Raw genomic sequence first — 22,978 nt, 5'->3', positions numbered from 1 at the left:
TGTGGAAGGAGTGAATATGAGGGGGCATCATAGGATGAGATGGATGGATGGGGTGAAAGGGGCCTTACAAAAGAGAGAAATGTCTGTTGAGGAAGGACGGGAGAGGACAGAAGATAGGAGTGAATGGAGAGGGGTTGTGTATAGATGATGCTGTGATGGTCATCCCTGCATCCTGTCCGCTGCCCTGGGTCAGAAGCAGTGTCGCAAGACACAGCACATCCACAGCAAGGCTGCTTCATAAATTTGGTGACCCCCTCTCCATCCCCCCATGCAGAAAAGGAGAAGACGGGGAGAAATCCCTTCGGGCTGCATCAAATTTTTTCTCATATACTGTACACTGCGTGCCAGAATTATATGCAAATTGATATTTATGTTCTAACTCTGATAGTTTTTAATAAAAATTATTGAAATTTGGTATGTGATATGGCATAACTAACACATGGGCAGATCTAAAATTTTAAGCTAATCTGCGCAATAGTAATCAAACGGCAGCCATTTTGGTGACTTGCAGCCTGTTTAAGCGTGCCAACTGTATATGCAAGATGGGACGTAAAGGTGCTTTGAGTTAAGCTGAGAAGTCTAAAATTGTCCAAAGTATTCACAATAAGATATCTACCTTAGAAATAGCCAAAGAATTGGACTGTGATCATTGTACAATTAAAAAAATTGTTACTAACCCTCAACTTTTGCAACGGACACTCTGACAAAGGTAAAATTCGTAAGAAAGCACCTGTGTCGCGTCGAGCCATGTGTAGGATCAAGAGAGAAGTCCGCCGTAACCCTCTTGAAACTAGCAAAAAAAAATTTGAAAACGCTGGCGTTCCTGATGTGCCCAAATCAACTCGATGCCGTATCCTGAGGACGGTCGCAAAATGTGGAAAGCCAGAGGTTCGCCCTCCATTAAAGGATATCCACAAGAATAAGAGGATGGAGTGGGCAAGAAATCACATGAAGGTAAATTTTCAAACTGTTTTGTTCACCAATGAGTGTCGAGCGACCCTTGATGGACCCAATGGGTGGAGGAGAGGATGGTATCGTAATGAGGGTACACGTCCCCACCGGATCAGGCGTCAACAAGGAGGTGGTGGTGTGATGTTTTGGGCTGCAATCATTGGTAATGAGCTGGTAGGACCATTTAGAGTCGGAGATGGAGTGAAAATAACCACCAAACTCTACATTGACTTCATTAAAGAACACCTCGAACCCTGGCACAAGAATAATAATTTGTCATTCTGGAAAAAGATGGTATTCATGCATTATAATGCACCGTCTCATGCTGCAAGCATAACCACTGAATATTTGGAGAGTGTTTTTGCCAGACATGGGAAAATAATGCAATGGCCAGCCTGTTCTCCAGATTTAAATCCCATCGAAAATCTGTGGAGCATCTTGAAAAGGAAGATTTACTCCGGAGGAAGGCAGAACACCTCCAAGGATGACCTCTGGAATGCCGTTCTGACTGCTACCAAGGAAATTTCATCAGATGAAATCGAAAGTTTGACATCTTCAATGGACCAAAGGCTTTTTTCTCTTGTTAATAAAAATGGCAATTACATACAATATTGATTGTACTATAAAACCATATTGAACATGTTTGCTCTGTATTATTGTTGTTCTCAGATTACATATTCCTAAAATAATCAATGTTTTAATTTTTCGTCACCACCTCACCACATTTGACACTTTAGCAATGATTTGCATATAAAGTTGGCACGCTTAAACAAGCTGCAAGTCACCAAAATGGCTGCCGCTTGATTACTATTTGGCAGATTAGCTTAATATTTTAGATCTGCGCATACGTTAGTGTTGTCATATAACATGCCAAATTTCACTAATTTTTATTAAAAACTATCGGAGTTAGAACATAAAAATCGATTTGCATATAATTCTGACACGCAGTGTATACTTATTCATCCCCCACCCACTCCCCCTCATGCACATCATCCAAGAGGTGCCAAGATAAGAGGGAGGGAGGAGGGTGTAGGGGAGTGGAATATATAGGAAATGGAATGGGTGGGAGTGGTTTCTATGCCTTTTTCTTTTTGGCTACCCCCTGTGTAGGGGGAAAAAGCCTTTGGTATATGTATGTATGTATGTATCTAGGACTTCCATTCCTCTCATAATTCTATAGTCTGTAGATCTACTCTTTCTCTTCTTTGTTCCAGTTTGTTCCATAGTTGGTACTTCCAATTTGGACAATCTTTGTTCATGTGTCAATTTGGAGTGATGGTGCCATCTTTGTCGTTGCTCTTTGATTTTTTCCAATTTCTTTATATATATATATATATATAATTTTTTTTTTTTTTTTTTTTTTTTTTTTTTTTTAGTATTGGGTATCTATAGTGTCACAGCATACTCCAATCTTGGTCTTATCAGTGTAACTGATATTTACTTGTCCATTTCCTCATTCAAATAGTCAAAAGCCACTTTCATTGATCTTAGTAAATTAAAGATTTCTCCCACTATTTTATTGATATGTTTGTCTGGTGACATATCTTTGTTTCTGTTATCTTGGTCACATTTAAGCCTTAGTTAAAAACATGACTACTCCACCCTGTTTCTCTGTTCTGTTTTTCATCCAGTGGATGTATAGACCTTGTCCCACAGTCTTTGATGGTAGAGGACTTTAATTTTGTTTCCACAATTCTCATTACGTCTGGTTTGTGTAATGCCAGATAGTTGTTTAATTCATTCAGTCCTGAAATCATGCCGTCTATGTTGAAATAAACTATTTTTAATTTTTTCCTTTTTCGTCCTTTGCTATCTATTATAGTTCCTTTTTTTTAATCAACCATTTTCTCAGCCTCAGGTCCAGTACCCTCCAAAATAGATCATTCTTTTCATATTTTATTTTTTTCTCCTTTTCTAAGTGCTTTTTCTTTCTTTTTTAACACATTGCTCTTTTTTTCCCATGTTCATAATTTTCACTATTTGCTAGCTTTGTTGTTTTAGATAATACTTCTGCTATCATTCAAGACCTCAGTTTTATTTTTAATGGCATATGTTGTTTTTCTATGGAGTATTTTCCCCTTCTATGCACTTCCTCAATTTCTGTGTCCATATCCTGTCCCTCTTCTTGTATCTCCTTCAGAATTGTGTTAGCAATATCTCATATTTTTCTCTTTCATATTTAGGTACATTATTTATATATATATATATATATTTTTTTTTTTCATTGTCTCTGACCAAATTTTCTTTTTCCTTAATTACTTTGATTACAGTTTCTTTGTCATTTTCTTCCACTTGTACTATTTGAAAGTTAACTTATGATTTTCCTGTTCCACTTTCTGTTGTTTTTTTATTTCTTGGAGATCAGTCTCCTTGATCATTTCTCCCACTTTCTCAATCACTGCCTGTATTTGCTCTTTCACATTTTTAAGGTCTCATTTTTGTTTATGTTCTCATTTTCATTTCTGATCATATTCTTTTTTTAGATTATCAAGCTCCTTGTTGGTCTCTTCAATAGCTCTTGAAAGTTCAGCTATTTCTTTGTACAGTGCCCTGTGCTCACTTTTCAATTCTATTATTGGATCTAACAAATCAGTAATATCCCTATTAAAATATTTTTGTTCCTAGGTTCTCTATTTCCACTCTACATAAAATTCCACCTTCTGCTAAACTAGAAAAAGCATAGTTGTCTAACCTTTGGTAAGATTTGGGGGTTTCATTCATACATGATAATTTAGGGATTGTTCCTGGTGGTGATTCCACCCTGCTCACTTCCAGACATCTCTTTGCTGGTCCATTTTTCCTTTTTTCACTATTATCTTCCATTTTAAGTATTTAGCCCTAATTCGTATAAAGATTACTCCATTTTGGTCACTCAATTTTCACAACTCCCATTCTCGTATGTAAATAAATACAACTAGTGCTCCAAATAATCCTTGCAATGAAGTGCCACCCTGCTCACTTCCAGACATCTCTTTGCTGGTTCATTTTACCTTTTTTCACTAATATCTTTTTCCATTTTAAGTATTTAGCCCTAATTTGTATAAAGATTACTCCATTTTGGTCACTCAATTTTCACAACTCCCTTCTCATATGTAAATAAATACAACTAGTGTTGTTCCAAATAATCCTTGCAACGAAGCGCTGCCCAGCACAGCAGAGCTCTTTCCAGATGTCCGACTCCAACCGCTGACTACGTGTGTGTTGGTGCCATTTTCTGTCTGGTGACACTGCTTCTGACCCAGGGCAGTGGGCAAGATGCAGGGATGACCCGTCATCCAGGAGGAGCCAAGATAAGAGGGAGTGGAGTATGTGGGGATGGAATGGGTGGAAGTGATTTTTATACCTTTGTTTTTTGGCTACCTCCCTTGTAAGGGGGAAAAAGCCTTTGGTATATGTATGTGTCTTCTGGATGGCATCTAGAGCAGTTTGAAACTGTTGTCAAGCCTATTCTGTGTTGGTACTCTCCTAGTGCTGGATTGTGCTCTAAAAAAAAGTTGCGTTAGTGTATTATCTCAATAGGGCTTATCCCAGAATTTTGTTGTAGTATTGACTTTAGCGGTCTTTCTTGAAGGGCTTGTTTTGTAATCTGGTTGTGTAAGTGTTTCTGTTGAGATATGTGTGGTATAAGTGGTAGGTTGTTAGAGATGTTTGAGTAGTGTGCTACTTTATTTTCTGTTGGTGGTGCATGTGAAAAGTAGTGTGATGTTTAGAGTTGTCACAGAACTGTTCCTGTCATCTTCATGTGATGTTCTATTGAGAGATAACTTTTGATGCATCCTGTTATTACTCTCAGTGCTCCATTCTGTATTGTTTGTATTCGATATGCTGAATGTTGGGAACCATGCTGTGGAGGTGTAGTTGAGGGTAAGTCATATATTGGTGTTTGTCAGTTTCTTTTTGTTATCAAAAGTCAATACTAATGATGGAATTTAATCCATTAAAAAGCAATACAGTAGATACATACCAATGGCATTACCTCCCTTACAGGGGAGGCAGCCTAAAGTCAAAGGTATATATCCACTCCCTCCCTTTCATCCCCACATACTCCACTCCCATTTACCACCCCTCCCTCTTTTCATAGCTTTTCCTGTATGACAGGTCATCCCTGCATCTTGCCCGCTGCCCTGGGTCAGAAGCAATGCAGCAACACACAGTATATCCACAGCAAAGCCGCTTCATTTAATATATGTATGTGTGTATATGTATGTATATACCTAGTATTTACCTAGTTGTATTATACGGAAAGGAGAGCTGTGCTCGTAGTGTCTTTATGTCTTTCAGCATCTAGTTTGTTCTTAAATTCATGAGTTGTTTTTGCACACACACTATTGTTTTGTCCAATTTGTTCCAAACATTCGCCACTCTGTTTGTTTTTGTATTTTTTTTTTTTTTTTTTTTTTTTTTTTTTTTTTTTTTTTCCACAGATCTCTTCTATAACTATCTTTTTCTTCTTTTTTCCAGGGTTGGTAGTTCCAGTTTAGACAATCTTTGTTCGTATGTCAATTTTGAAAGTGATGTTTCTTCTTTGGATTCTTTCTAATTTCCATATATAGATATATGTATACATATGTATATATATATATGTACATACCTATATATATATATACAGGTAGTCGTCGACTTACGACCAAGTTCGGTTCCGACAGACAGGTCATAAGTCGATATGGACGCAAGTCAGTCTATATATATATACAGTATATATTACCCTTTATATAATATATATATATATATTGTATGTTTAGCATACTGAAATAATCTTAGCATCTTTGAACTATATTGTATAGTATTTTTAACCTTTTTATAATTTCATCTGATTTTCTTTGGGAAACGTAGCCTAGGCCTAAGCATATTGAATAAAATCCTATCACCTTTGACCTATGATATTTAATACTGTATTTGTTAACATTTGTATTATTTCACCATCAGACTTTCTTTAGGAAACGTATGCATACTGAATAAAATCTTATTATCTTTGAGCTACGTTGTTTAATATTCATTAACTTTTTATCATTTTCGTTAGGAAACGTAGCCTAGGCCTACGCATACTGAATAAAGTCCTGTCATCTTTGACCTACAAATCCTTTTTTGTTGGTTACATTAAAATCATTGTAAAGCAAAATTAGAAAAAAATATTTCGAAACACATTCTTTTCGTTTACGTACTGTACCAAAAATATTGTTATCGACAACAGACTAGGCATAAACAAAGTTTACTGTTACATTTTATTAATCGCAAAACATAAAAATACAAAATGCTGTGCCGAACATTTTGTCATCGACAACAGACTAGGCATAAAAAAAATACTGTTACATTTTATTAATTGCAAAACATAAAAATACAAAATGTACGGCAAAATTAGGATTTTTTTTATTTCAACAAAACACATTCTTTTCGTTTAACCCCTTCCATACGGTGCCGCACACGTAGGCGTCATGGACTTAGATCTCGGTGGCAGCAGCCAATGCCAGCCGTACGACGTGTCGTAATAATACTCGCATCATAAAATATAGTCACCGCTTATATCGATCATTCTCTCTTCACCCGAGAATTTTGATAACCATAGAAAATGCGATTACAAAAGAATTAGAAAGAATGTCATTATGGAGGGGCGACTACAATAAATATAATCAAGACGCCGATATGGCAGCCTCGCGAATACATTCGCTCCCCATGACGCCTACGTGTGCGGCACCGTATGGAAGGGGTTAAGTACTGTACCGAACATATTGTTATCGACAACAAACTAGCCCAGGCATAAAAAGTTTGTTATATTTTATTAATTGCAAAACATACAAAATGCAATGCAAAATTAGGAAACATTTTACTTCAAACAAACAAAATGAAAGAATATTTAGCTGGCTGGGATGCTGACGCTGCCGGCAGCCTGCAAAAACTATCGTACTCGCGTCTCGCAGCGTGCGGAGTAATGTACTGCACTGCCAGGCATAACATTGCAATTCTATTACTCTATTAAATGTTAGATATTATTGCACCATCTCGTGGTCGTAAAGTCGATCAGTCGTAAGTCGACGACTACCTGTATATACACCAATGGCTTTTTTCCCCTTACAAGGGAGGTAGCCAAAGTCAAGGGCATAAATCCACCCTCACCCATTTCATTTCCACATACTCCACGCCTGTTCACCCCCCCCCCCTCTTTTCTTGGCTCCTGGATAACAGATCATCCCACATTGCTTCTGACCCACTGCCCTGGGTCAGAAGCAATGTAGCAAGACACAGCACATCCACAGCAAGGCTGCTTCATTTAATTGGCAATCCTCATGTAGTAAAAGAGAGGGTGGGGAGAAATCCATTTGGGCTGTGTCAAAATATCATTCACACATACTTCCTCACACACCCATCATCCCCACCCACTCCCATCCATGCATCACAGCATTATCCATACACAACCATTCTCCACCGACCCCCTATCTTCTGTCTTCTCCCTTCCTTCCTCAACAGACATTACCTTCTTTCCCAATGCTCCTTTTACCCAATTCATCCATCTCATCCTTGATCACCCCCTCATGTTCACTCCCTTCCACACCTCTTTTACTAATCTTTCTTAACTCATTCTTTCCATGTGTCCAAACCATACCAATATTCTTTCATCAACCCCATCTGCCAGCTCCTTTACCATACCCACTCTCCTCTTCACCTTGTTTCTTTATCCAGCCAAGTAACACCTACCATTCTTCTCAGGCATTTCATCTCAAACACATTTAAACTCTTCCTCTCTTATGTTCCACATTTCTGCCTCATACAGTGCTGTCAGCACAATCACTCCTGACATATGAGGAGAGACTGGCTAAATTAAAATTACAGACTTTGGAACAAAGAAGAGAAAGAGGTGACCTGCTGACCACTTACAGAATCATAAAAGGCACAGAAGTCCTTGATAGAGAGGACTTATTAAATTGAGATAAGAGAATTACAAGGGAACATGATAAGAAACTCAAAAAGGGTAGTTATAGAAGAGACCTGGAAAAAAAATGGTTTTCCACACAGAGTGGTGGATATCTAGAACAAACTGGATAAAACAATAGTGTGCGCAAAAACTATATACGAATTTAAGACCAAACTAGACACTGCGAGATACAAAGACGGGACACCACAAGCATAGCTCCCCTTCCTGCAAGGTACAACTAGGTAAATACAATCTCCTCTTAATATTCATTCCCAGACATTTACTTGCTTCTCTTAATCTACATTCTACCTGTAATTCCACTTCCTTTCCTGCCACATTCTCCCCCAAGTATCTAAAGCTATCCACTTCCTCCAGTCTCTCTCCCTTAATACTCACTTCCAGTCTGCTGCCACATTCTCTCCTTGTGCATCTCATCACCTTACTTTTACCCATATTTATCTTCAACCTCCTTCTTTTGCACACCTTCCCAAATTGTCACTAACTTCCTCAATCCCTCCTCTGAGCCTACTACTAGTGCAGTGTTGTCAGCAAACAACAACTGGTTTATATCCCATTTTTCTTTATTTTCTTTAACCATTTCCAACCCCCAGCCAGCCCATTACCCTTGTGTTTACCTCTTGCACCACCCCATCCATGTATAAATTGAACAGCCATCCCTGGCAAAGTCCTACCTTTACCTCAAACCTCTCACTCTCTCCATCTCTAATTCTGACACAGGCTCTACTACTCTCATAAAAACTCATGAATGCTCTTAACAGCTTTCCTCCTATCCCATATATCTGCAATACCTTCCACAGTGCCTTCCTGTCTACCATGTCAAAAGCCTTTTCCAAATCCATGAAGGCCCAAAAAATCCTTACCTTTTCCTAAAGCTTTCTCACATATGTGTCTTACCACAAAAATCTGATCCACGCAACCCCTGTCTGTCCTAAACTCGCACTGTTCCTCACCTAATCCTCTCAATCAAAACTCTTTCATAAGCCTTCCTAACTACACTCAACAAACTGATCCCTCTGAAACTATACCACTCACACTTGTCCTCTTTTCCCTTGTGAAGTGGAACTATACAGGCACTCCTCCAGTCCTCCGGTACTCTACCCTCTTTTAAACAAATATTAAAGGTCAACTGAAAAGGTTTTCAAAGAGGTGGTGAACATTTGCTAGATGTGTGGCTTAGTCACTTTTTGCTAAAATAAAGCAAAAATAAATCCTAATTATTACACATTGTGACAAAAGGCTTATCAAAATATCAGTAGCAGACAAACTTTTCCATCGCTGATCTTTGGCTGTTCTCATAAGGCTCTATTGGCTGTGATGCCTGCTTTATGCAGGCACTATAAAATGCCATTTTGCACTGTCAACTTAATCAGTGATCTGTCATATTTTGTGTGTTAACAAGGTTTTATCAAGTAGTTTGAAGATGGTTTATTGTGTCACTGCAAATTACAACAGTGATTAGACGAAACTTTCTGCTGCCGATGGACGTCATTTTCCTTTTCTGAAAGATCCTCTATGCTAAAAGGACTGGATCATTCAGTGCAGACAGCACGAGTCGTGGAAGCCTAGATTGAAAGTGAAATTCTCTTCAAAACTTATTGGGGGGGGGGGGATACACTCGGGACCTAGTGTCAACAAACACGAAAGCCATGGTGAAATATATCCAACATGTCTGCACAAGACAGTAGAGAATGGCTGAAAGAAGGTAATAAGCCCAGTACACACTGTCAAAGATTTGATCAAATTAAGTCTTTGACAGTGTAAACTGGCATTTCTTGTAAATCATAATACAAAGTGTAGTAAAGCATTTGACAAGGAACTGACATGTTGAAGTGGTTGATGGAGAATAGTAGCTAATACCAACACAGCACCATGTTTTTAGCTTTGCACTTCATAGATAATCTGTTTAGCAATCATGCACCACACAACAGCCTACTTATCCTGCTTTCAGGTTCAAAAACACACTAGGAGCTTGGGCTCATAGTAATGCAGAAAGCACTTTTCAGGGATATTGGCCAGCCCCTTGTCAGCAATCATCAGCACTGGAATTGTATCATAAGGTTGTGTGCTTCTTTGCTCACAAGTCCCAGCACTTTTTATGAAGAAATGAAAGGAAGGCAAGTACATATGTAACTTCAGACATCTCTTGATGTAATTTCACTACGGTAATTCAGGCACAAGGGGGTTGAATTCATATTGAGAATGGTAAAATGCACGCATGGTGATTGAATATTATAATTTTCCATTTTGAGACTACTAGCTGCCCTTCATATCAATGAAAATTCATGTAAAAAGCAGAAAACTGGAAAAATTGGAGAGGCACAATGGGCTATATCTTATCCCAGAGCCAAAGCAGGTGTTGGAAAATGTAAACAACAGGTGTTATATCATCAGTGCCCTAGCGGTGGAAAATGTAACTATGACATTGAAAAGTTCATATATCAGGCACTTTTAAGATTATGCTATTTGGATGAAACCAAGACTAGAAAATGCTAGAAATGTGCATCTTAGTGTTCTAACTTCTAAGTTGTATTTTCATACATGACAGAACAAAAAATAAAAAATTTAAAAAATCCAAAACCTTCTCAGTTGGGCTTTAAACAACCTCACCAACCAGTCTACCATCACTGTACCTCCTTTAAGCACTCCACATGACACTCATAATTTTAATAACTGCTTTGACCTTATCTTTCCTTGTATCTTCATTTTCATCATCTCTGTCATTTTCTTTGCACTTCCCACAACAACTACCTTTCCCTCCCTATCCTCCACATTTACCAACTCCCTATAATACTCTGTCCCTCTTCCTCTTACTGCCATCTCTTTCATTATCCTCTCTCCATCTGCACCTTTTACCTTTTCTTTACTTGATTTGCCTCCTCTTTCTTAATTTCCTTCCAAAATATTTTTTTTATTTAAAAAAATTTTTTTTTACTTTTACCCAATTTCACATCTGCTCTCCTCCTTGCCTCCTTTGTCTTATGCTTTACTTTTCTTTGTACCTCTCATATGATTCTCGGGTCCTATTTTGTAACCAATTTGTGAATGCTAGTTTCTTCTCTTCTACAACCTTCTTTGCTTAATCATCTCACCACTCACCTTTCCTTCTATTTCCTCTTATGCTCCTTGTTCCTCACACCATCTTTGCACACCTTGTGACTCCCTCCTTGAAACATCCCCATTCTTCCTCCACTCCTAGTTCTACTCTATCCTTCACTCCCACTCTTCTCTCAGTTTCTTCTTGTACTCCTATTTTCTCATTTAAGCAATTTATTCTAACACCTCCCTACCATATGTCCTTTTCCTCTTTCTCCATCTATCCTCCACTCTCAACTTACCTTCAACCAAAAAGTGATATGATACACCCCCACTATCTCCCCTTAGAACACATACATCCAAAACTCTTCCTACTCTTCTCCTGGTTACCACTAGTCCATTAAAGCCCAATCTACCACCCTTCCATCCACCACCCTCTCCCATGTGTACTTATGCTTGACTTTCTTCATAAACAATGTATTTGCTATCATTAACTCTCTAGACACATGACCATCACCTCTTCACTACAATTTTCCCCTGGGATTCCACACTTCCCAACCACTCCGTCTATTGGTTTGTCTCCTACCCTAGCATTGAGATCTCCCAGTACCACTACATTGATATTTCTCCCTAAACCCTCTATGCACTCATATCTACCCAAAAAGCCTCCCTTTCCTCTACACTCTTCTCACTACCAGGCCCATATGCACTTACAAAAAACCCACATCTCCCCAGTTTCACCTTCATTCACATTAACCTTGAAGTAACTTTCCACTCCACCACACGCTTACCTATCTCTTCACTTACTAGTATAGCCACCCCTTCTCTCCCTCATCCTCTCTTCACTCCTGACACCCTCCCAACTACACTCCCAAACTCAAACTTGCCCCTCCCTTTCAACTTAGTTTCACTCAGTGCCAACATATCCATCTTTCTTTGCACATACTGCCTATCTCTTCCCCTTTGTTCTCATTTGTACCACATCCACACACATTAAAATACTTTTTTGTGTTCCCTTTGGGGCTACAGAAAGTAGAAAGTCTAGTGTATCCCCATCCCATTTTTTGTCACCTTTTATGACTTAAGTGGGAACACTAGGTGGTAGTATTTTTTCTCCACCACAGGATTCGGCAAAAAAGGAAATGAATATTCTGAAAGGTGGTACAAGATAGTATTAAGAGTCGAGGGACAGTCCCAGTATTATAAAGTAGCATAATTTCTCTATGAATAGAGGTTTTCTCTCTCATAGACAAAATTATGTGTGCCTTTGATCCATAGGGGTGCCCCATATAGACCTTAAAGTATCAAGTGCATACTACTGAGCACCTTTTAGCCCCACAGTAACATACAGCTAATACCCCAGACAGGGTTTAGCCAATACCCCAGACTGGAGTATAAAAAGCAATAATATATATACATGTGTGTGTAAGTTCTGAGGCTGAGTGAAAATCTACCTTTAGAGGGGTCTTATAGAGATAAAAGAAGCTATGATTGAGAGATTATTCAAATCTTGCTTGGCTGATCATTAAGTCAAAGCTTGGGCTTAATTGAAACTGGATGTGCTGCAGGCCCACTCAGTAGTACTAATGTACAGGATGTGACATTATAATGAAGGTATAACCTCTAACCAAGCAGCACTGTACTGTTTGAATAATGTATGAAGTTGTGTTATTCATGTACCTGGAATAAAATGACTAACAATTTGGCACATTAAATTGAAAACACCTAGAATCCATGCAATAATTGCCCCCTAATTTCATAAAAAAAAAAAAAGATAAATAGAAATAAAAAAAGTCAACTTCTACATAAGAACATAAATTCCATGCATCAACAAAGTAGGACCACCATGGGTTTTGCTCCTTCCTTGCATATCACAGGGCATATGGTGGTCTCATGCAGTGTGCTGAACAGTGATTCTGTCCAAATCTAACATATATAGCTACCAGTATATATATGTGTGCAGTTAGAATTTTATATTTATTCAAATTGTTAGTTGAAAAATAAGGCAAATTATATGTGTAAATTTTGAAATAATTAAATTTATTAATTTTGATTAATTTACCTAAATTACATATTAGAATGGTTGACATACTTGACTACTTATAATTAAACTATTCTTCATCTTTGGGATATAAACTTGTTTATACATACATATACCAAAGGCTTTTCCCCCCTACACGGGGGGTAGCCAAAAAGAAAAAGGCATTGAAACCACTCCCACCCATTCCATTTCCTATGTATTCCACTCCCCTCCACCCTCCTCCTTCCCTCCTATCTTGGCACCTCCTGGATGACGGGTCATCCCTGCATCCTGTCCACTGCCCTGGGTCAGAAGCAGTGTCGCAAGATGCAGCACATCCACAGCAAGGCCGCTTCATAAATTCGGCGACCCCCCCTCTCCGTCCCCTCATGCAGAAAAGGAGAAGACGGGGAGAAATCCCTTCGGGCTCCGTCAATTTTTTTCTCATACATACTTCCTCACCCCCCATCCCCCACCCACTCCCCCTCATGCATCACAGCATCATCTATACACAACCCCTCTCCATTCACCCCTATCTTCTGTCCTCTCCCGTCCTTCTTCCACAAACATTTCTCTCTTTTAATGCCCCTTTCACCCAATCCATCTCATCCTAGGACGCCCCCTCATATTCACTCCTTCCACCTCCACCTTCCACACTTTTTTTTACTAATCTTTCTTCACTCATTCTTTCCATGTGTCCAAACCATCCTAATACTCTTTCATCAACCCTATCTCCCAGTTCTCTTTCTACCCCTGTTCTCCTCCTCACCTCCTCATTTCTCACTCTATCCAGCCTAGTAACCCGTATCATACTTCTCAGACATTTCATCTCAAACACATTCAAACTCCTTCTCTCTTCCTCTCTCATGTTCCATGGTTCTACCCCGTACATTGCTGTTGGCACAATCACTCCTACATATAACCTCCTCTTAGCATCCATTCCCAGATGTCTATTTCTCATTACACTTTTCAATATACCAAGGCATTTACTCGCTTCTCTCAATCTACATTATACCTCCACCCCCACTCCTCCCTTTCCTGTCACATTCGCACCCAAGTATCTAAAACTATCCACTTCCTCCAATCTTTCACCCTTAATGCTTACTTCCAGCCTGCTGTCACTCTCTCCCCTTGTACATCTCATCACCTTACTTTTGCCCACATTTATCTTCAGCTTCCTTCTTTCACACACCTTCTCAAACTCTGTCACTAACTTCCTCAATCCCTCCTCTGTTCTTGCTATAAGCGCAGTGTCGTCAGCAAACAGTAACTGGCTCACCTCCCACTGTTCTCCATTTTCTTTAACCATCTCCAACCCCTGACCCACTACCCTTGCATTCACCTCTCGCACCACCCATCCATGTAAAGATTGAACAGCCAGGGCGACATAACACATCCCTGACGAAGTCCCACCTTTACCTCAAACCATTCACTCTCTCCATTTCTAATCCTAACACAAGCTTTACTACTCTCATAAAAACTCCTGACTGCTCTTAACAGCTTTCCTCCTATCCCATATATCTGCAGTACCTCCCACAGTGCCTTCCTGTCTGCCCTGTTGTTAGCCTTTTCCAGATCCATAAAAGCCCAAAAAACATCCTAAACTTTTCCTATAGCTTTCTCACATATCTGTCTTACCACAAAAATCTGATCTACACAACCCCTACCCGCCCTAAACTCTCACTTTTCCTCACCAATTACTCCCTCTGTTCCTCTCCTAATCCTCTCAATCAAGACCCTCCCATAAGCCTTCCCAACTACACTCAACAAGCTGATCCCTCTGAAACTACTACACTCACACTTGCCCCCCTTTCCCTTGTAAAGCGGAACTATACAGGCACTCCTCCAGTCCTCCAGCACTCTACCTTCTCTTAAACAAACATTAAATAACCTCACCAGCCAGTCCACCATAACTGTACCTCCTTTCTTCAGATATTCTGCATGGCATCCATCCAGACCAGGTGCCTTTCCTGCTCTCATCATCTTAACAGCTGGTTTCACTTCCTTCCCTATTTCTCCTCCATTTTCCTCACTCATCACTCTCATTTTCTTAGCGCTTCCCACTGCAACAACCTTTCCCTCCCTATCCTCCTTCACATTTAGCAACTCCCTAAAATACTTTGCCCACCTTCCTCTCACTGCCTTCTCTTCCATTATCATCTCTCCATCTGCACCTTTTACGTTTTCTTCTCTACTTGATTCGCCTCCTTTTTCTATTTTAATTTCCTTTCAAAACATCTTTTTATTGCTTTCAAAATTTTCTGTCATACTCTTACCCCATTTCACATCTGCTCTCTTCTTTGCTTCCTTTATCTTATGCTTAACTTCACTTCTCTTTACTTTGTACCTCTCATACAATTCCCTCGTCCTAATTTGCAGCCAATCTATGAATGCCTGCTTCTCTCCTACACATTTCTTTGCTTCCTCATCCCACCACTCACAACCCTTCCTTCTATTTCCTCCTGCCCTCATTGTTCCACACACCATCTTTGCACACCTTATGACTCCCTCCTTAAACCATCCCCATTCCTCTTCTACTCCTAGTTCTACTCTATCCTTTACTCCCTCCCACTCCTCTTTCAGCTTCTTATACTCACTCTCTTTTTTTTCCTCATTTAAGCAGTTCACTCTAAGTACCTCCCTACCTTCTGCCCTTTTCCTCTTTCTCCACCTATTCTCCACTCTCATTTTACCTTCCACCAGAAAATGATCTGATATTCCCCCACTCTCTCCCCTTAGAACATGTACATCCTTAACTCTTCCTACCATACTCCTGGTCACCACTATATAGTCCATTAACACTATCTGCCACCTATCCACTACCCTCTCCCATGTGTACTTATGCTTGACTTTCTTCCTAAACACTGTATTTGCTATCATCAACTCTCTTTCAAGACACATCACCATCATTTCTCCACTACGATTCTTACCTGGAACTCCATACTTCCCAATCACTCTATCTATTGGCTCATTTCCTACCCTAGCATTAAGGTCTCCCAATACAACTACATTGACATTTCTCCCTAATCCCTCTATGCATTAATTTATATCTAACTAAAAAGCCTCCCTTTCCTCTACACTCTTCTCACTACCAGGTCCATACGCACTTACAAAAACCCACATCTCCCTTCCCAGTTTCACCGTCATCCACATCAACCTTGATGAAACCTCCTTCCACTCCACTACCCACTTACTTATCTCTTCACTTTCTAGTATAGCCACCCCTTCTCTCCCTCATCCCCTCTTCACTCCTTAGTACCTCCCAGCTACACTCTCAAACTCACAGTTGCCCTTTCCTTTCATTTTAGTTTCACTCAAAGGCAGCACATCCATCTTTCTTCTCACAAGCTTGTTTATGACTTAATCATAAAAAAAGCATGTTTAATTTGAGTCACCAAGTTCTTTTCAACAGAGACCAAACTGAGGCCACTCAACCTCTGTTGACTTTGCTCTATGGTAGCATGAAAATTAGGGCAGAAAATTCCATTTGTTTCCTTCATCAACTCCATCTTTTTATCTGATTGACTTAATAACATTTGTCTTCATAATGAATACTGTATTATAATTCCTGCAAGTGTTGATTATGCCTATATAATGAATGGCAAAGACACACACCCTCTAGTTAACATAAGATTTCAGCAGGAAAAACAAACTCAAGCAGTGTGCATTCATCAATCTGCACACCTAAGGCCGTATTGAAGTCTCCCCTCACACTCCACTGGATGCAATATGCCACATAATAATACAAGTAATTATTGGGTGCACAGTGCTTGTACAGAACATCTATAGTGCGAAATATTATAACAGGGATAAAAACAATAAACCAGTCATCCAGGAGGACCCAAGAAAAGAGGGAAGGAAAGGTGGTGAATGGGAGTGGAGTGGAGTATGTGGGGATGAAATGGGTGGGAGAGGATGACTTTGGCTACCTCCCTTGAAAGAGGGAAGAAGCCCTTGGTATATGTACGTAAAAATAATAAGAAAAATATAATTTTCCACTTACTGCAGAATTTATTTATAACTGTCATGCATTTCTTTCTGGCTGAAGGTGTGCAGCCCACACCTAGCACACCCTGAATATGCCCCTGGTATATTACAATTAGGTAAATATAATGGTAGACATATTGAAATGGTTAAGACACATGGAACAAGTGAAGAAAGATTAATATAAGGGGTGTGGAAGGAGGTGACCAAGGATAAGATGGATGGATGGGGTGAAAGGGCATTGAGCAAGAGGAGAATGTTTGTTGAGCAAGGAAGGGAGAAACCAGGAGATTGGGGTGAGTGAAGAATGGCTATGTATAAATATTGTGATGCAAGGGAGTGGTTATGTGGGGACAGAGGGGCCACTTCAGTATGATGACACCTATGTAGGCATCATGAGGCGTGAGTGTGTATGCAAGGATGCTGGTGTCAGTGTCTTGATTATATATTTTTTGTAGTTGTACATGAGTTACTCCTGGATTTTGTGAACTGGTTTGATCATGTTTTCTGTGTTTATTATTACTCAGAGTAAAAGAGAACAAGTAATACAGCAGTGACTTTATATTTTATAATATAAGTAATGTGATGAATTGTACATATGGCAGCCAATGCTGTATGCTAGAATTTGGCTCGTACTGAAGTGGTTAAGTGAAGTGGCCTTGAACTGGACATGCTGTGTCATGCTGCATTGCTTCTGACCCAAGGCAGTGGGTGGGATACAGGGATGAACTGCCATTCATGAGGAACTATGATAAGAGGGAAGAAAGGGTGGTGGATGGGAGTGGGTATATGCCTTTGATTTGGCGACCTAGGTGATGGGGGGGAGGGGGAGCCCTTGATATATAGATAGAAGTAATCATAATGTAATGACAATAGTTGCCTCAAGTTTCACTAAAAGGAATCCTACCACACCACAGTGGCTGTAAATGGTCCTTGGGCTCTCCTGTGGCTTTCTGTGGATAGAAATACTGAAATGGCTGTGTTGCACTTACCTAATTGTAGTATGTATACAAGAAAGGAGTAATGATTGTCGGGTCCTGTCTCCTATTCTCTAATTTTCTATCATACCTACCCTCAAATTCATGTGCTGTTCCAACTTATCTATATCCTTGATTTACAATTATCATATTTAGATTTGAACTCTTGTATTGTTTTGAGCTTGGGTTATATCACTTTCAAAGCTATTCCAAGTATTTATGCATTATATAGAAAACTGTATTTCTTCACATCCTTTAGACATATGGTCTTTGTTTGCTTCCATGACCTCTTACAACTCTCCCATCTTTAATGAGATCCCTTCTACCTATGTAATATATCACTTTTAGTGACCTGAATACTGTAATCATATCACCACTTCCTCTTAGATCTTATATCCTTCACTGCTTCCATGTCACTTGCTTATATTTCTAGTAGGAGAGGAGCATTTGCCTGTTGTCAGCTCATGTGTGAAAAGGTAAAGATAGATTTCTTAAATAACATCCAGAGATTAAGTGTCATTCCTCTGGGGCTACACCTTCAGATGGAGGTGAGGGTGTTGATGGGTAGTTAAGATGGACAGCAGATGTGTGTTTCTCAATGATGCCCATCTTGGAGGACCACCACATGCATGTACCTGTCATTGATCTGGTAAGTAGAAAAATATCTAGATACTATTTCTGCATGGACCCAAAAATGGGAATGAAGTTCAATACCAAGAAAATGCAAAGTACTGGAAATGGGCAATAGTGGCAAAAGGCCATCTTTAAACTATTCCTTGGAAAGTGAACCTATTACCAAAACAAAAGAGGAGAAAGATTTGAGAATGTTGATAAAAGACAACCTCTCACCTTTAAACTATTCCTTGGAAAGTGAACCTATTACCAAAACAAAAGAGGAGAAAGATTTGAGAATGTTGATAAAAGACAACCTCTCACCTAACAGACATATCAGCAGGATTGTGGAAGAGCCATATGGACTACTGCAGAAGATTCAAGTGGTGTTCTATTATATGGATGAAGAGATAATGGAAAAAACTCATCAAAACCCTTATACATCCAAGACTGGAATATGCATCAGTAGTATGTTCCTTACACAGAATGAAGGAAATAAGCAAGATTTAGAGAATACAAAGAGCAGCAACCAAACTGTCAGATAAACCACATGAGGAAAGACTAAAAGTAAGGAGTCTACCAACTTTGAAAGATTGAAGAGAAAGAAGTAACATGATTACAGTGTTCAGGTCACTAAAAGGGATAGATTGCATTGGTAGAAGAGATCTGATTAAAGATGGGAGGGCTTTAAGAGGTCATGGAAGTAAATTAAAAAATACCACATTTCTAAAGGATGTGAAGAAATACAGTTTTCCATATATATGAATATGTGGAATAGCTTAGAAGGTGATATAGCCCAAGCTCAAAGAATACACGAGTTCAAATCTAAATATAATTGGAAATCAAAGGTATAGATTAAGTTGGAATGGTACATGAATTTGAGTTGAGGTATGTTAGAAAATTAGAGAATAGGAGGCAGGACCCAATGATTGTTGCTCCTTACCTGTATACTACAATTAGGTAAATACACAGGAAAAGCAGGGTGGAGTAATATTTTGTCTAAGAAAGCATTAAGTGTGACCAAGATAACAGAAGGAAAAAACAGTGTGGAATTGATTATGATAAAAGTTAAAAACAGTGACATGAAAAGTAGAAAATTTGTAGTAATGCATGTACCCTCCAAGACACAGTCTTGGACAAAAAGTGATCATTCCAAACTCTTGGAAGACACAAAGAATGAACTGATTTACTGAAAGGAGGAAATATAGTAATTATGGGTGATTTTAACTCAAATATGTTGGGAAGAAATGACAGTGAAGGGTGGAAAAGACCTCTGTGAAAACATGCTACAGGATGACCATTGAATACACAATGACTCAGTGGGTAAAGAAAAGTACCAGATACAGAAACAATGAGGAACTATCAAGACTAGATTTAATATTTACGTCAGAGCCTGAAATTGTGGTCAGGATTGATAATAAAACCCCAATTGGGAAGAGTGACCACATACTAATAGAATTCAAACTAAAAGAACAAATGGATTTATGAAGAAATGAGAAACATAGAAAAGGAAGACTAATGTATAACAAAACGGATTTTGAGAAACTCCGAAAATTCTTTCTAAATGCAAATTGGGATAACTTCCTTAATGAAGATGGAAGATAAATGGAATATACTAAAAAATTTACAATAAGGGAATAAACAAATATGTACCAAAACAGAAGGAAGAAAGGGTATACATAAAATGCTGGTACAACAAAAAATGTAGTGAGGCTAAGGCTAGAAGAGACAGAGCTTGGAAAAAATGGAAAAAAGATTAAGAAAAATAAAGTGGCAAACATACATTATACTGTATCAAACTAAGAAATGATTATGTAAAAATAGGCACAGATGAAAAGAGAAACTATAAAAGAGACATAATAAAGAAATGTAAGGAACAACCTAAACTATTTTACAGGTATGTAAATGGTAGACTAAAAAACAAACAAGAAATAGTAAGTCTGCACCATTGGCATTGCGAATATAAAGAGGTAGAAATGGCTGAAATTATTAACAAACCTATCAAATTAGTATTCACAATTGAAAGTTCACAAAACTGTGAGGAAATAGGGAGAGAAAGATAGCCCCAATGAAGGAAATAACTGTGACAGAAAGAAAACAGAGACCAAGTAAAAAACCTTGATGTCAGAAAATCCCACAGTCAAGATAGAATTGCAAATTGGATATTAAAAGAATGCATGGATGAGTTGATGGACAAAATATACAAGATAAATACTCAAAGAAGGAAAGGTACCATAGGACCAGAAAAATGCAAATATTGTACCAATATATAAAGGAGGGAACAAGGAAAATCCAGCCAACTACAGACCAGTCTCCCTTACAAGCACAATAGCAAAAATATGTGAAAAAAGTTATCAAAAGTAGATGGGTTAACATCTGAAAGAAAAAAATATATACTGAATCCAAAACAATTTGGATTTAGACAAGGAAGATCATGTACAACAAACTTCATCTGCTTCTACTCGAGACTAATAGAAATAAGAACATAAGAATGAAGGAGACTGCAAGAGACCATAAGGCCTACACTAGGCAGCTCCATATCCATCACCTGTCATCCCCATCCATAAAGTTGTCTAACTGTTTCTTAAAACAACTAATAGTTTCAGCGCTCACTACATGGTTACTAAGTCTATTCCAATTGTTGACCACCCTATTAGTAAACCAATTTTTGCCTGTTTCCTTCTTAAAATCTAAATTTGTTCAGTTTAAATCCATTACTGCGAGTCCTGCCCTGTTGTTTTAATATGATGACCTTGTTTGCATCACCCTTGAACACCTCTATGAGATCACCCCACAATGTGCGTCTTTCCAAAGAGTGTAAGTTAATGTGCCTAAGCCTCTCTTCGTAAGGCAAATTTCTGAGTCCATGTATCATTTTGGTCATTCTTCTCTGTACTGATTCTAGTGAATTGATGTCCATTCTGTAGGACAGAGACCAAAACTGTACCGCATAGTCAAGGATGGGTCTAACTATCGCTAGATAGAGTTTGATAATTACCTCAGCACTTCTATTCGTTACCATCCTAGCAATTAAACTTAATTCTGTGTTAGCTTTACTCCTGGCGCTAATGCACTGTTTCCTGGTTTTAAGGTTCGGACTCACCAGAACTCCCAAGTCTCTCTCGCACTCGGTTTTCTCTAAAAGTGTGTTATCTAAGCTGTATCTATTTTCAGGGTTGTGTAGCCCAATGTTTAACATGCTACACTTAGAGATATTGAAGTTCATTTGCCATTTCACTGACCATGTGAACAATTTGTTAAGATCAAATACAAGAAAGGAATGGATGGACAGACTGTGCTTTTCTAGACCTACAAAAAGCATTAGATAAAGTACCACACAAAAAACTAATAAGAAAAATAGAATCAGTAGGTGGCATCAAAGGAAAAGTATTGGAATGGATGGAAGACTTCTTGACTGGGAGGAAAATGAGGGTATTGATTAGAGACAAATACTCAACCAGGGAAGAAATGATAAGTGGTGTCCTGCAAGGTTCGGTATTGGCTCCAATCATGTTTGCCATATATATAAATGACATGGATGAAGGTATGGAATGTTATATGAATTTCTTCACAGATGATGCAAAAATACTAAAGAAAGTATGTACAGAGGATGATTGTAAATCAGTACAGATAGACCTAGATACAATCTGGAAATGGAGTCAAAAGTGGGAAGTGAACTTTAACATCAAGAAGTGTAGTATAATGGAGTTTGGAAAAAGTAGAAATAGAATATTGAGAAATTATAAAATTGGTTTAGAAGTAAAAAAAGTGAGCTTGGAAAGGGACCTAGGAGTAACAATCAGCAAAGACTTGTCACCAGACAAACGTATCAATAAAATAGTCGGAGAAACCTACAACCTACTAAGGTTGTTGTTGTTGTCGTTCCCTAGACTGCCTGTCCGAGCAGTCCCGTCTCCCCAGGGAATGCCATAGCCGAAACTGGGTTTTCCCACAAATCCTTTATAGAGTGTATGTTGTGTTGTTTGGGTGCATGATTGTGTATAATGCAGTCTTCCATTATGTGTTGTATGGTATGGGGTGAAGGGTTACATCCTGGGCAGCTGTTCACAATGCAGTCATCCAGCCTCTTCTGGTAGCTTAGAACTGCTGGGTGGTGGCCTCACCGCAGTCTGGCCAAGTGGACTCTGTCCTTTTGTGGGAGAGAGGATTCAGAAGAGTGGATATCAGGGGGTCTGGCATGCAGCAATGTGTTGTCTTTCAGTGTGTTAATGGAGCGGTGAATGATATGATTATGAATACGTTTCCGGAGGCTGGTATTTGGTGGTTGTGGAAGAAGAGAAGAGAGTATCTGTGTGTGATACAGGTCTTTGGGTGTTGTTTTAATGTTTCTTGGTGTGTGTGGGTGTTCTGCTATGTAGTGTAGCAGGTGTGATGTGTTTGTGGTGGCTGCGGCAAGTGTTTGTGTGCCTCTCATGTCGAGGCGGTCCTTGACTTTGAGGACTTTTGTTTCAT

General features: G+C 38.9%; 2 protein-coding genes across 2 annotated transcripts in view; one reads left to right on the top strand and one right to left on the bottom strand.

Annotated features, from left to right (window-relative positions):
• The window catches only part of Ns3 (nucleostemin 3), a 201,248-nt gene extending 194,583 nt beyond the window's left edge, over positions 1-6,665 (top strand). The window contains exon 11 of the mRNA XM_076182469.1: positions 5,413-6,665. Coding sequence (XP_076038584.1) covers positions 5,413-5,491 — 79 coding nt within the window. The 3' untranslated portion in view covers positions 5,492-6,665. The remainder of the gene's footprint in view (positions 1-5,412) is intronic.
• Positions 1-22,978, bottom strand: part of LOC143023835 (uncharacterized) — a 134,852-nt gene that overhangs the window by 66,747 nt on the left and 45,127 nt on the right. The window lies entirely within an intron of this gene.

Source organism: Oratosquilla oratoria, unplaced genomic scaffold (assembly GCF_046742065.1).
Source record: "Oratosquilla oratoria isolate Oo_2021 unplaced genomic scaffold, ASM4674206v1 SCAFFOLD65, whole genome shotgun sequence".
Classification (NCBI taxonomy): Eukaryota; Metazoa; Arthropoda; class Malacostraca; order Stomatopoda; family Squillidae; genus Oratosquilla; species Oratosquilla oratoria.
Note: the sequence above shows the minus strand (reverse complement) of the source record. Positions and strands in the feature narration are given on the sequence as shown.